This window comes from Rhinoraja longicauda, chromosome 7 (genome assembly GCF_053455715.1).
Source record: "Rhinoraja longicauda isolate Sanriku21f chromosome 7, sRhiLon1.1, whole genome shotgun sequence".
NCBI lineage: Eukaryota > Metazoa > Chordata > Chondrichthyes > Rajiformes > Arhynchobatidae > Rhinoraja > Rhinoraja longicauda.
Window position 1 is genome coordinate 59,655,427 of NC_135959.1, and position 13,458 is coordinate 59,668,884.

Here is a 13,458-nt window from a genome sequence, read left to right on the forward strand (position 1 = left end):
GGGACCTTAAACAAATGCGCTACCCTCCCCCCCCCCCCCCCCCCCCGGGAGGACCAGCGTGAGGACTGGCGCCCATCCCGGCATGCCCCGCTCCTGACCTTCCTCTCATGGTGCAGCGTGGTGCCAGAGGGTCCAACAAGATGGCCGTCACCGTCGTTCCCCGCTGCTCGCCGCGGGTGAACAGATTGGTAGGGTTGCTGGGCCCAGCATGGCCCCAGGGGACACTCCCCACCCGGCAACGGGTCCATGGATCGGTGGGGTTGCTGGGCCCGAAGGAAAGCTTTCCACCCAACGGTTCCGGTCCCAAATCTCTCCTGCATTGGTCCAGCACCCTCTCCTCCCCTTCCCCCCCTCCCCATCCTGCTCCCCCTGCTCCACTCCATCCCCCCTCAAAACCCCTTATCCCCCCTCCTCTCCCCCCACTCACCCACTCAATCCCCCCTGAACCTCCCCTTATCCCTCCCCTCCCCTCCAATCACCCACTCCATCCCTCCTCAACCCCCCTCCTCCCCTCCCCATACCCACTCCATCCCTCCTCAACCCCCCTCCTCCCCTCACCCACTCCATCCCTCCTCAACCCCCCCTCCCTCAGCCGTGCCCGCAGGACCGCCCACAGCAGTGATTTGCACCCAACGGGTGCACACCCATCTAGTCAAAAATAAAGCTGCAGATGCTGGAAATATGATATCAAAGCAAAATTGCTAGAAAAACTCAGCAAGTTCAGCGGCATCTGTGGAAAGACAAATAGTCAATGTTTTGGGTATGTGTTTTACTGACTTAGGGCACAAATTAGTCATGAATGTTCGAACAAGCGTAGAAGGTTAAATGCTTCTGTTTCCGCATGCATTCAAATGAAGCAGTCTTAAGCTTGCGTGATTACTGATGATAGGTGAGGTTGTTGTAGTGAGGGGGGGGGGGGGATACAAATGGGCTTCACAGTGATGTAGATAGTGGGTGTGGACATTCCAAATGCAGGTTTATCCATGTGAAGTTAACCATGTAGTACATCAAACAGAAAAGCATACCTGTTGTTAATTGGTGAAGGATTGGGTGAGGTTCCTGTTTAAAGGGACCTAAATGGCCATGTGCACAAGTCCCTCAAATCCAACAGATATTGAGCGATATTGGGCGACACAGTGCTGCAGGCAGTGAAGCTGCTGCTTTACAGCGCCAGAGACCTGGATTCCATCCTGACCACGGCTCCTGTCTGTATGGAGTTTGTCCATTCTTCCTGTGACCATGTAGGTTTTCTCGGGGTGCTCCGGTTTCCTCCACACTCCAAAGACATACAAGTTAATTGGCTTCGGTAAAATTGTAACTTGTCCCCAGTGTGTAGGATAGTATTAGTGTACGGGGTGATCGCTGGTCGGTGTGGACTCAGTGGGTTGATGGGCCTGTATCTTTAAAGTCTAAAGTAAAGTATAATTAGGGAGGCAAATGTTATCTCAACCTTTATTAACTGACTAGACCAAGTGGACCCGGTGGGCCCAAACCACTCCTGCATTGGTGCAGCACCCTCTCCTCCCCCACTACCCCCTCCCTTCTCCCCCTCACCTCTCCACCCCTCCCTCTCCACCCCTCCCTCCCTCCACCCATCCCTCCCCCTCTCACTCCCCCCCCTCGCCCTCCTCCCCCTCGCCCTCCTCCCCCTCGCCCTCCTCCCCCTTGCCCCCCTACCCCTCCCCCACTTCCCCCTCTTCCTCCCTCCTTTCCCCCCTCTCCCTCCCCCCCCTTCTCCCAGCCCCCCCTCCCCCTAGGGTTACCTCTTCTGCATTGGTGCACCACCCTTTCCTCCCCCACTCCCCTCCCCTCTCCTCCCCCTCCCTCCACCCCCCTCCTCCACCCTCCCTCCCCTCCTCTCCCTCCCTCCCCTCCTCCTCCTCCTCCTCCTTCCATCCGCCCCCTCCACCCCCACCCCTCCTACCTCCCCCCCTCTTCCACCCCCTGCCTCCCCCCCTCCCCATTCCCCCCCTCCCTCCCCATTCCTCCCCTCCCTCCCCCCGGGAGCAACCTGTGGTTGCCGTAGCAACCCTCCTCCCGGATCGGGGGGCGTCCATCTTACGTAAGTACCAGATCAAAGGAGCCCCAAACGCGCAAGCGGTGTTTTTTAAACTTTAAAATGTGAATAACTTTTTAAATATAACACCAATTTCAATTAATCCTCTTCTATGGGACCACCGGACAACGGTAAGGTGGACCTAAAATTGTCACGCCATCGTGTTTCGTTTGGGCTGTAGTTCAGGAACATGCGAACAAACGAGAGTTTTAGTATATAGATGGCCATCTTTACCACATTATCTACCTGTGCTGATACTTTCAAGGAACTATGTACCTGCCCTCCTAGATCCATTTACTCTACAACACTCCTTAGAGCCCTGCCATTAACTGTGAAGGTCCTGCCCTGGTTAGACTTTCCAAAATGCAACACAACACTTCACATTTATCTGCATGAAGCTTTTTTAAACATTGCTCTGCCCACTTGGCAAACTTATCAAGATTCTGTTGTCACCTTTGATAACTATCTTCGCTATCTACAATATCACCCACATTAGTATAATCTGCAAACTTACTAATCATGCCTTGTATGTTCTCATCCAAATCATTGATATAGTTGACAAACAGCAATGGGCCCAGCACCAAACCTTAAGGCACCCGATTAATCACAGGCCTCCAATCCGAAAAACAACTTTCTACCATCACCCTCTGCTTCCTTCCATGAAGCCAATTTTCTATCCAGTCAGTAAACCACAGTCCATGGTATGGGGAGAAGGCAGGAACGGAGTACTGATTGTGAATGATCAGCCATGATCACATTGAATGGCGGTGCTGGCTCGAAGGGCCGAATGACCTACTCCTGCACCTATTGTCTATTGTTTATTGTTTGGCATCATGGAGCTTGGGTAAAATTCAAGAGAAAGAGCTAGTGATTGGAGTCATATTTCTCACAAAGGAAAATGACTGTGCTTGTCAGAGGTCAATCATGCTACAAGTGTTGCTCCCACACACCCACTGCCCTTACAAACTCCTTCCCAATGAATAAATATAATCCTCATTCCTTCATTATTGCTGGGTATAAATTCTGGAACATTCTAACCAACACCACTGTGGAAGTACAACACATGGAAACATAAATGTGAGGTAAATGTGAGGTTATCCACTTTGGCGGCAAGAACAGGAAAGCAGACTATTACCTGAATGGCGGCCGATTAGGAGAAGGGGCGATGCAACGGGACCTGTGTGTCGTGGTACACCAGTCATTGAAAGTAGGCATGCAGGTGCAGCAGGCAGTGAAGAAAGCCAATGGTATGTTGGCATTCATAGCGAGGGGATTTGAGTATAGGAGCTGGGAGGTTCTGCTGCAGTTGTACAGGGCATTGGTGAGACCACACCTGGAGTATTGTGTACAGTTTTGGTCTCCTAATCTGAGGAAAGACATTCTTGCCATAGAGGGAGTACAGAGAAGGTTCGCCAGATTGATTCCTGGGATGGCAGGACTTTCATATGAAGAAAGACTGGATAGACTCGGCTTGTACTCGCTGGAATTTAGAAGATTGAGGGGGGATATTATAGAAACTTACAAAATTCGGAAGGGGTTGGACAGGCTAGATGCAGGTAGGTTGTTCCCGATGTTGGGGAAGTCCAGAACAAGGGGTCACAGTTTAAGGATAAGGGGGAAGTCTTTTAGGACCGAGATGAGAAAGTTTTTTTTCACACAGAGAGTGGTGAATCTGTGGAATTCTCTGCCACAGAAGGTAGTTGAGGCCAGTTCATTAGCTATATTTAAGAGGGAGTTAGATGTGGCCCTTGTGGCTAAAGGGATCAGGGGGTATGGAGAGAAGGCAGGTACGGGATACTGAGTTGGATGATCAGCCATGATCATATTGAATGGCGGTGCAGGCTCGAAGGGCTGAATGGCCTACTCCTGCACCTATTTTCTATGTTTCTATAAAAAAGGACTGGAGCAGTTCAAAAGGGTGGGTTGCCACATTTTCATGCAGGACATCACTGCACGAGTGCCCTGCCATGCATTTGCCCACTCACCCAACCTATCCAAGTCACCCTGCAACCTCCTAACATCCTCCTCGCAGCTCACTGCCACCCAGCTTTGTGTCATTCGCAAACTTGGAGATGCTACAATTAATTCCCTCATCTAAATCGTTAATATATATTGTAAATAACTGGGGTCCCAGCACCGAGCTTTGCAGCACCCCACTAGTCACTGCCTGCCATTCTGAAAAGGGCCTGTTAATTCCTACACTTTGCTTCCTGTCTGCCAACCAGTTCCCTATCCATGTCAATACCCTACCTCCAATACATGTGCTCTAATTTTGCACACTAATCTCTTGTGTGGGACTTTGTCAAAGGCTTTTTGAAAGTCCAGATACACCACATCCACTGGCTCTCCCTTATCCATTCTACTTGTTACATCCTTAAAAAATTCCAGAAGATTAGTCAAGAATGATTTCCCCTTCATAAATCCATGCTGACTTTGACCGATCCTGTCAATGCTTTCCAAATACACGGCGATCACATCTTTAATAAACTACTCAAGCATCTTCCCCACTACCGATGTAAGGCTAACTGGTCTATAATTCCCCGTTTCCCCTCTCCTTTCTTAAAAAGTGGAGTTACATTGGCTACCCTCCAGTCTACAGGACTGATCCAGATTAGAGAGAATATTGGGAAAAGATCACCAATGCATCCACAATTTCTAGGCCCTGGAGCAGTTCAAAAGGGTGGCTCGCCACATTCTCATGGGCATTTAGGAATGGGCAATAAATACTGGCACATTGTGAAAAATAAAGAAGTAAAAACGTGGGTGAGTCTGGCTTAAATAAAGCAGCCTTAGCTAAACTGCAGTTAATGGGAATCAAAGGGAAACTGTCCACTGGTCGGAATCATCTCTCACACGAAGGAAGATGTTTGTGGCAGTTGGAGGTCAATCTTGTCAGCCATAGTCATAGAGCGATACAATGTGGAAACAGGCCCTTCAGTCCAACTTGCCCACACTGCCAACATGTCCCATCTACACTAGTCCCACCTGCCTGAGCTTGGCCCATATCTCTCCAAACCTATCCTATCCATGTACCTGTCCAACTGTTAAATGTTGGGATAATCCATGCCTCAACTACCTCCTCTGGCAGTTTGGTCCATACACCCTTTGTGTGAAAAGGTTACTCCTCAGACTCCGATTAAATCTTTTCCCCTTCACATTAAGGTGCCATGGGACATAACTGCAGGAGTTCCTCAGGGTAGTGGTGTCTAAAGCCTAATCATCTTCAGCTGCAATGAACTTCCTTCAGAAGTGGGAATGCTCGCTGATGATTGCACAATGTTGATTACCCCATGCACGACTCCTCGGACAGTGAAGCAGTCAAGAACTGGATAACGTTCAGCCCTGGGCTGATAGGTTGCAACTTCAACACATGCCATGCCATTGTCAGTCAATGACAATATCCAGCAAGAGAAAATCCAGCAATCGCCCCTGACACTCAATGGCATCACCATCACTGAATCCCCCACTATCACTCTCCTGAGGAATTACCATTGACCAGAATTTGAAGTGGAGTAGCCACATACACAGTGCAGCTCCAAGAGCAGCAGGAAGGCTAAGAACCCTGCCGTGATTAACTCCCTAGCTAACTCCTCAAAGCCCGCACATCATCTACAAGGCTCAAGTCTTCACTTGCCTGGTTGAGCGCAGATTTAACAACATTTAAGAAGCTGAACACTGCACAAGACCTAATAGCCTGCTTGATAGGCTCCCCATCCACAACCATTTACTCACTCCACCATCAACGCAAAGTAGCGGCAATATGCACCACCTGCACGATGCATTTCACCAATGCATCCAAATCATAACACTTCCAAAAATGCAGCTTATCTGTAGGACACATGCTCTATTCAGAATCAGAATTACCTTTATTTCGTCACCCACAGTCCAACAATAAGAGCAATAAAATAAGCCAATTACACAAACCCAACCAACACAAAACACACAAAAAAAAGAAACATCCATCACAGTGAGTCTCCTCCAGTCCCCTCCTCACTGTGATGGAAGGCCAGAATGTCATTTCTCTTCCCCTGCCGTCTTCTCCCGTGGTCAGGCTGTTGTAGTTGCCACGTTGCAGGCCGCGCTGGACGGTGAAAGGCAAAGATATCTCAGCCAAAGATAGACTCAAAATGCTGCATCTCTGGAGAGAAGGAATAGGTGACGTTTCGGGTCGAGACCCTTCTTCAGATCCGAAATGTCACTCATTCCTTCTCTTCAGAGATGTTGCCCATCCCGCTGAGTTACCCCGGCATTTTCTGTCTATTTTTGGTTTAAACCAGCATCTGCAGTTCCTTCTTACACTCTATTCTCAACCACAGGCTTTGAACCAATTGGCATATTACATAGCTGCATATTACACAGCTGAGGTAAGAAGGGGGGAATGTGACTAAGCCATTTAAGCCTCAGCTGTCAGAATCCTAACAGAGTTTTATTGTTTTCCCATCTGCAGCCTCTATGAGCAATGGTTACGGAGACATCGGCCTCTTCAGACGAGTTTCCCAGAGGCCAATACACCCATTGGCCACAACCGTGACTACTACATGGTGCCTTTCATTCCACTCTACAGAAATATTGAATTCTTTGTTTCAACAAGAAACCTTGGATATGATTATGATTATTTGATTGAAACAGGTAAAATACATTGCTCCTCAAATGTTGTTTTGCATCATTTAAGCAATACTTTATGTGAAGTCAAATATATGAAATTACACTCCAAAGTCTGCGGTTATCCATTGGAAGAAAAAATGAAAAAGCAGGACATTATTTAAACCAAATTACATATAGTTGCTTTGTAAGATATGGCGGTACAGTGGTAGAGTTGCTGCCTCACAGCGCCACAGACTCAGGTGAGATCCGGACTATGGGTGCTGTCTTAACACGTCTTTCCGGAGTTTGTATGTTCTCCATGTAACTGCATGGCTTTTCTCCAGTTGCCCCAGTTCCTCCCACTTTCCAAAGAGGTGCAGGTTTGTAGGTTAATTGGCTTCTGTAAATTGTAATTGTGTATTGTCCCTTGTGTGTAGGATAGTGCTAGTGGGTAGGGTGATCTCTGTTCAGCGCGGGGCTGCAAGGGCCTGTTTCCAGTCTTAACCTTGTTCATCTGAGGAGTTTGCTCAAGGAGTCTCGAGGCTTAATTCAGCCTCTGAGATTTTTTTGGACGCAGCAAGTTCTCACAGAGCAACGAGATAAGGGACCAGATGTTTTGCATTAAGTATTAATCACAACATAAATATTGACCGGAAAACCAGGAAATACGCCTCCATCCATCCCGGTAATTAAGATTATGCGATCTCTGAGATAAAAGAGATGACTCAGTCACTCAGTTTAACGTCCCAACTAAATAACACCCGGCCAAGAATTCCCTCAGCATTGTGTTGAAGTATTGGCCTAAACCTTCTACTTAATTCTGTGGAATGAGACTCGAAGTTAAAACATTTGGCTCAGAGAAAGGATGCTGTCACTGAGCCAAGGCTAACATTTTGGGATTGAGCTGCTAACTGTTCCTACCAGCCTTTTCACACCTCTTCTATCATTTGCATTGTTAGGACAATGTTTTTCTCCATCTGTGTAGAACGTGAGGTAAGGGTCGCCCTTGCAGCACCTGCAAGGGTCTTGGCTATTGCATTTATTGTGGATCCTATTCAGGAGAAACATAGAAACATAGAAACATAGAAAATAGGTGCAGGAGTAGGCCATTCGGCCCTTCGAGCCTGCACCGCCATTCAATATGATCATGGCTGATCATCCAGCTCAGTAGCCTGTACCTGCCTTCCCTCCATACCCCCTGATCCCTTTAGCCACAAGGGCCACATCTAACTCCCTCTTAAATATAGCCAATGAACTGGCCTCAACTACCTTCTGTGGCAGAGAATTCCACAGACTCACCACTCTCTGAATATATTCATGCGGTGAATATAATCCCACAGTAGAGGTAAAATAACGAAGCATTGGTGATATTTCAATGGAGTGTGCTACGTGAGTTAGAGTGGAACCTGAAAGAGGAGTCTAAAGAAGGGTTCTGACCTTTAATGTCACCTATTCCTTTTCTCTAGAGATGCTGCCTGACCCTCCGAGTTAATGCACCAGTTTGTGTCTATCAGAGATGCTGTTCCTATCTCCCTTCTGCTTTTGTTAAGCTGTTGCAGAGGTGCAAGTTTACAAAGGAGTTTCAAATTGGAAGTAATGTTTTATTGTTGTGCATCTGGAAGACGAGAAACAATGCAGCCACATTGCACCATTGATGGAGGCAGTGAATTACTATGATGGTGGATGGGATGCCTGATCAAACGTGCCATTTAAAAACTGGTTGCGTTAAACATATTTATCTCAGCTTGTGATTTTACCCAGTCTGTGTGATTATGCAGGCAGTTACAGTGCTATCTCTCATGGCAAGTGAGTTGATGCTATTAAAGAGCTGCCATGGAGATGAGGGGGAATTGTGTCAAATGGTGGGGATGGCAAGAAAAAGGTCCAGAAAATAATCACAACTCCGTAACTTTTAAGATTGTAGTGATCACAACTCCATAAGTTTTAAGATTGTTGTGAATAGGGACAGGTCGGATATTGTGAGGAGGGACATAATTGGGGCAAGACAGATTATAACGTCATTAGGCTGGAGCTAAGGTGCGTAGATTGGGAGCAGTTGTCATGGGGTAAGACCACAGAGGACGTGTGAGAGTCATTTAAAAGCCAGATGATCCAAGTGCAGGATCAGCATGTTCCAGTAAGGAGGAGGGATGAGGGGAGCAAGGGAAGGGAACCACGGATGACCAAAGAGGTTGTAAACTTGTTCAGAAAGATAAAGGAAGCATATGTCAGGTTTAACAAGGTGGCATCAGATGGGGTTCGTGAAGAATATAAAGGGAGTAGGAAATAACTCAAGCGGGTGATTAGAAAGGCCAAAAGGGGTCATGAAATGTCATTGGTGAGTTGGATTAAGAAAAATCACAAGGCTTTTTATTCATACATTAACACTAAGAGGGTGACCAGGGAGAAGGTAGGACTGCCCTGGGATAAAGGAGGGAATCTATGCTTGGAGTCAGAGGATGTAGGTGAGGTACCATATATAGAGTGTGTGTGTGTGTGTGTGTGTGTACGTGTGTGCAGATGTGTGTGTGTGTGTGTGTGCATGTATGTGTGTGTGTGTGTGCATGTATGTGTGTGTGTGTGTGTGTGTGTGTGTGTGTGAAAATGACCTAGTCATAAATGTAGATGGGTTGGTGAGTAAGTTTGCTGATGATAACAAAATTGGAGAAGTTGCAGACAATGGGGATTGCTGTCAGAAGATACAGTGGGATATTGATCAACTGCAGAAATGTGCAGATAAATGACAGATGGTTTCGTCCAAACAAGTGTAAAGGGTTGCACTTTCGGAGGTTGAATGAAGAGTACAGTTAATGGCAGGACCCGTAATAGCATTGATGTGCAGAGGGATCTTGGAGAGCAAGTTCATAGCTCACAGGACAAATATATAGTGTGGTAAAGGAGGCGTATGGTAAGCTTGCCTTCTTTGCTAAGGGCATTGAATATAAGAGTCATGATGCAGCTCTATAGGACTTTGGTTCGGCCACATTTGGAGTATTGTGTACAGTTCTGGTCACTCTGCTACAGAAAAGATGTGGAGGCTATAGAGAGGGTGCAGAGGAGATTTACCATCTTAGTCATGGCAGAGCGAAGAAAATCCCAAAGAGTGTGGGAGCAAGGATGCAGCCTTGTTTGACGCCACTGCGGATGTCAAAGAGCTCTGAGAAACTGCCATTGAACTGCACTGTCCCCTTCATTTTGATGTGGAAGGATTCTATCATGCTCTGCAGTTTTGGTGGGCAGCCAATCTTTGGGAGAGACTTGAATAGGCCATCTCTGTTGGCGGTCAGAAGCCTTGGTGAGGTCAATGAAAGCAATATACAGGGGCATCCGCTGTTCTCTGCACTTCTCCTGGAGCTGGCGAAGGGAGAAGACCATGTCTAATGTTGACCTTCCAGCTCAGAAACCGCACTGTGACTCTGGGTAGACATGTTCTGCCAGCGTCTGCAGGAGGATCAAGATGACCCAAGCAAAGACCTTGCCGACGATGTTGAGGAGGGAGATGCCTCTGTAGTTGCTGCAGTCGCTTCTCTCACCCTTGTTCTTGTAGAGGGTGAGATTTACCATAATGCTGCCTGAATAAGAGGAGGTGAAGAAAGCCAAGGCAGTCACAGGGAGGACGTGCAAACTCCATACAGATAGCACCTGTAGTCAGGATCGTACCCGGGTCTCTGGCGCTGTAAGCAGCAATTCTACCATTGTACCACTGTGCTGCCCTTTTCACTTAAAAGTGAATTTAATCCAATTTGGAATAGGTAATTAATGATAACCCTGCCCACCCGTGCACAAAATGCAACATGGAGGGTGAATCACAACAGAAAGCAGATGGTCAGGCTTGCCAATGGGTGTGGCTCCAACTGGAAATGGGCATGAGCACTCCGAAACTTTGGAGAAGTTTAACATTAACTAGTCATGTTTTAACATGGGAGCTCACTGCACAGCAAGAGTTTCAAGAGCAAAGCTAGGTAGTACAGAATTACAATTGTGCTACCTACCGACAATATCAATTCACTTGAATTTTTACATTTCTGGGAAGAACAGAAGGCAGAAGGTCCTGAAAACCGATAAGAATAAAACATTGTGTATTACATCTTGACAAATTTCTAAACCGAGCTTGATATATACTTTAAAGTAATTTACATTAAAGCTGATTTGCACACAATGCCATCTGAAAGTTTGCATTAACCTGCATTCATCTCGAAACTAAGCTTCATAAATCAGAGATGTGCTATTAACACAGGTGGGCTCAATAGAAACCCATACCTTTCATTAGTGCTTCAGTTTTAAAACACAGAATGTATGCCCTTGCATCAGATAGGTTTGCATATGTATATATGTATGTAAGGAGAAAAGATGAGGTACGAGGGTAAACTAGCCAATAATATAAAGGAGGATAGCAAAAGTTTTTTTAGGTACGTGAAGAGGAAAAAAATAGTCAAGGCAAATGTGGGTCCCTTGAAGACAGAAGCAGGGGAATTTATTATGGGGAACAAAGAAATGGCAGATGAGTTAAACCGTTACTTTGGATCTGTCTTCACTGAGGAAGATACACACAATCTCCCAAATGTTCTAGGGGCCGGAGAACCTAGCGTGATGGAGGAACTGAAGGAAATCCACATTAGGCAGGAAATGGTTTTGGGTAGACTGATGGGACTGAAGGCTGATAAATCCCCAGGGCCTGATGGTCTGCATCCCAGGGTACTTAAGGAGGTGGCTCTAGAAATAGTGGAAGCATTGGAGATCATTTTTCAATGTTCTATAGATTCAGGATCAGTTCCTGTAGATTGGAGGATAGCAAATGTTATCCCACTTTTCAAGAAAGGAGGGAGAGAGAAAACGGGTAATTATAGACCAGTTAGTCTGACATCAGTGGTGGGGAAGATGCTGGAGTCAATTATAAAAGACGAAATTGCTGAGCATTTGGATAGCAGTAACAGGATCATTCCGAGTCAGCATGGATTTACGAAGGGGAAATCATGCTTGACAAATCTACTGGAATTTTTTGAGGATGTAACTAGGAAAATTGACAGGGGAGAGTCAGTGGATGTGGTGTACCTCGACTTTCAGAAAGCCTTCGACAAGGTCCCACATAGGAGATTAGTGGGCAAAATTAGGGCACATGGTATTGGGGGTAGGGTACTGACATGGATAGAAAATTGGTTGACAGACAGAAAGCAAAGAGTGGGGATAAATGGGTCCCTTTCGGAATGGCAGGCAGTGACCAGTGGGGTACCGCAAGGTTCGGTGCTGGGACCCCAGCTATTTACGATATACATTAATGACTTAGACGAAGGGATTAAAAGTACCATTAGCAAATTTGCAGATGATACTAAGCTGGGGGGTTGTGTGAATTGTGAGGAAGATGCAATAAGGCTGCAGGGTGTCTTGGACAGGTTGTGTGAGTGGGCGGATACATGGCAGATGCAGTTTAATGTAGATAAGTGTGAGGTTATTCACTTTGGAAGTAAGAATAGAAAGGCAGATTATTATCTGAATGGTGTCAAGTTAGGAGGAGGGGGAGTTCAACGAGATCTGGGTGTCCTAGTGCATTAGTCAATGAAAGGAAGCATGCAAGTACAGCAGGCAGTGAAGAAAGCCAATGGAATGTTGGCCTTCGTAACAAGAGGAGTTGAGTATAGGAGCAAAGAGGTCCTTCTACAGTTGTACCGGGCCCTGGTGAGACCGCACCTGGAGTACTGTGTGCAGTTTTGGTCTCCAAATTTGAGGAAGGATATTCTTGCTATGGAGGGCGTGCAGCGTAGGTTCACTAGGTTAATTCCCGGAATGGCGGGACTGTCGTATGTTGAAAGGCTGGAGCGATTGGGCTTGTATACACTGGAATTTAGAAGGATGAGGGGGGTTCTTATTGAAACATATAAGATAATTAGGGGATTGGACACATTAGAGGCAGGAAACATGTTCCCAATGTTGGGGGAGTCCAGAACAAGGGGCCACAGTTTGAGAATAAGGGGTAGGCCATTTAAAACGGAGATGAGGAAGAACTTTTTCAGTCAGAGAGTGGTGAAGGTGTGGAATTCTCTGCCTCAGAAGGCAGTGGAGGCCAGTTCGTTGGATGCTTTCAAGAGAGAGCTGGATAGAGCACTTAAGGATAGCGGAGTGAGGGGGTATGGGGAGAAGGCAGGAACGGGGTACTGATTGAGAGTGATCAGCCATGATCGCATTGAATGGCGGTGCTGGCTCGAAGGGCTGAATGGCCTACTCCTGCACCTATTGTCTATTGTCTATTGTCTATATGATATTACTGCATCATGATTCTGCTGTGTCTGAAATATATCTCCTTTCTATATCGATAAAGGTAGCATTGTCAAAGTTACAAAGCTATGTTGAACATTATGTCCTCTGGCAGAAACTGGTTTCACTTGAGCAGAACAGTCATGCCTGTTCATTGTTTTTAAGTAGCTATATTGACCTAAAATGCAACACCAAAAGATATGTCAAATATTTCTTTGAGTCATATAAGAAAATAACTGCAGATGCTGGAACAAATCGATTTATTCACAAAATGCTGCAGTAATTCAGCAGGTCAGGCAGCATCTCGGGAGAGAAGGAATGGTTGACGTTTCGGGTCTAGACCCTTCAGTCTGAAGAAAGGTCTCGACCCGAAACGTCACCCATTCCTTCTCTCCCGAGATGCTGCCTGACCTGCTGAGTTACTCCAGCATTTTGTGAATAATTTTTTTTCTTTGAGTCAGATGTTTTGCATTTATTCAGCAATGTAGACAGTTTCTTCAATTCCCCTCTCAGCTTTGAAGCATTCAACTCCGAGCGTATCTTGGTTGGGGAAAGTGGCCATTTATTCT

General features: G+C 46.5%; 1 protein-coding gene across 1 annotated transcript in view; it reads left to right on the forward strand.

Annotated features, from left to right (window-relative positions):
- tyr (tyrosinase) overlaps positions 1–13,458 on the forward strand; it is a 46,495-nt gene that overhangs the window by 25,330 nt on the left and 7,707 nt on the right. Inside the window, exon 4 of the mRNA XM_078402691.1 lies at positions 6,504–6,685. Coding sequence (XP_078258817.1) covers positions 6,504–6,685 — 182 coding nt within the window. The remainder of the gene's footprint in view (positions 1–6,503; positions 6,686–13,458) is intronic.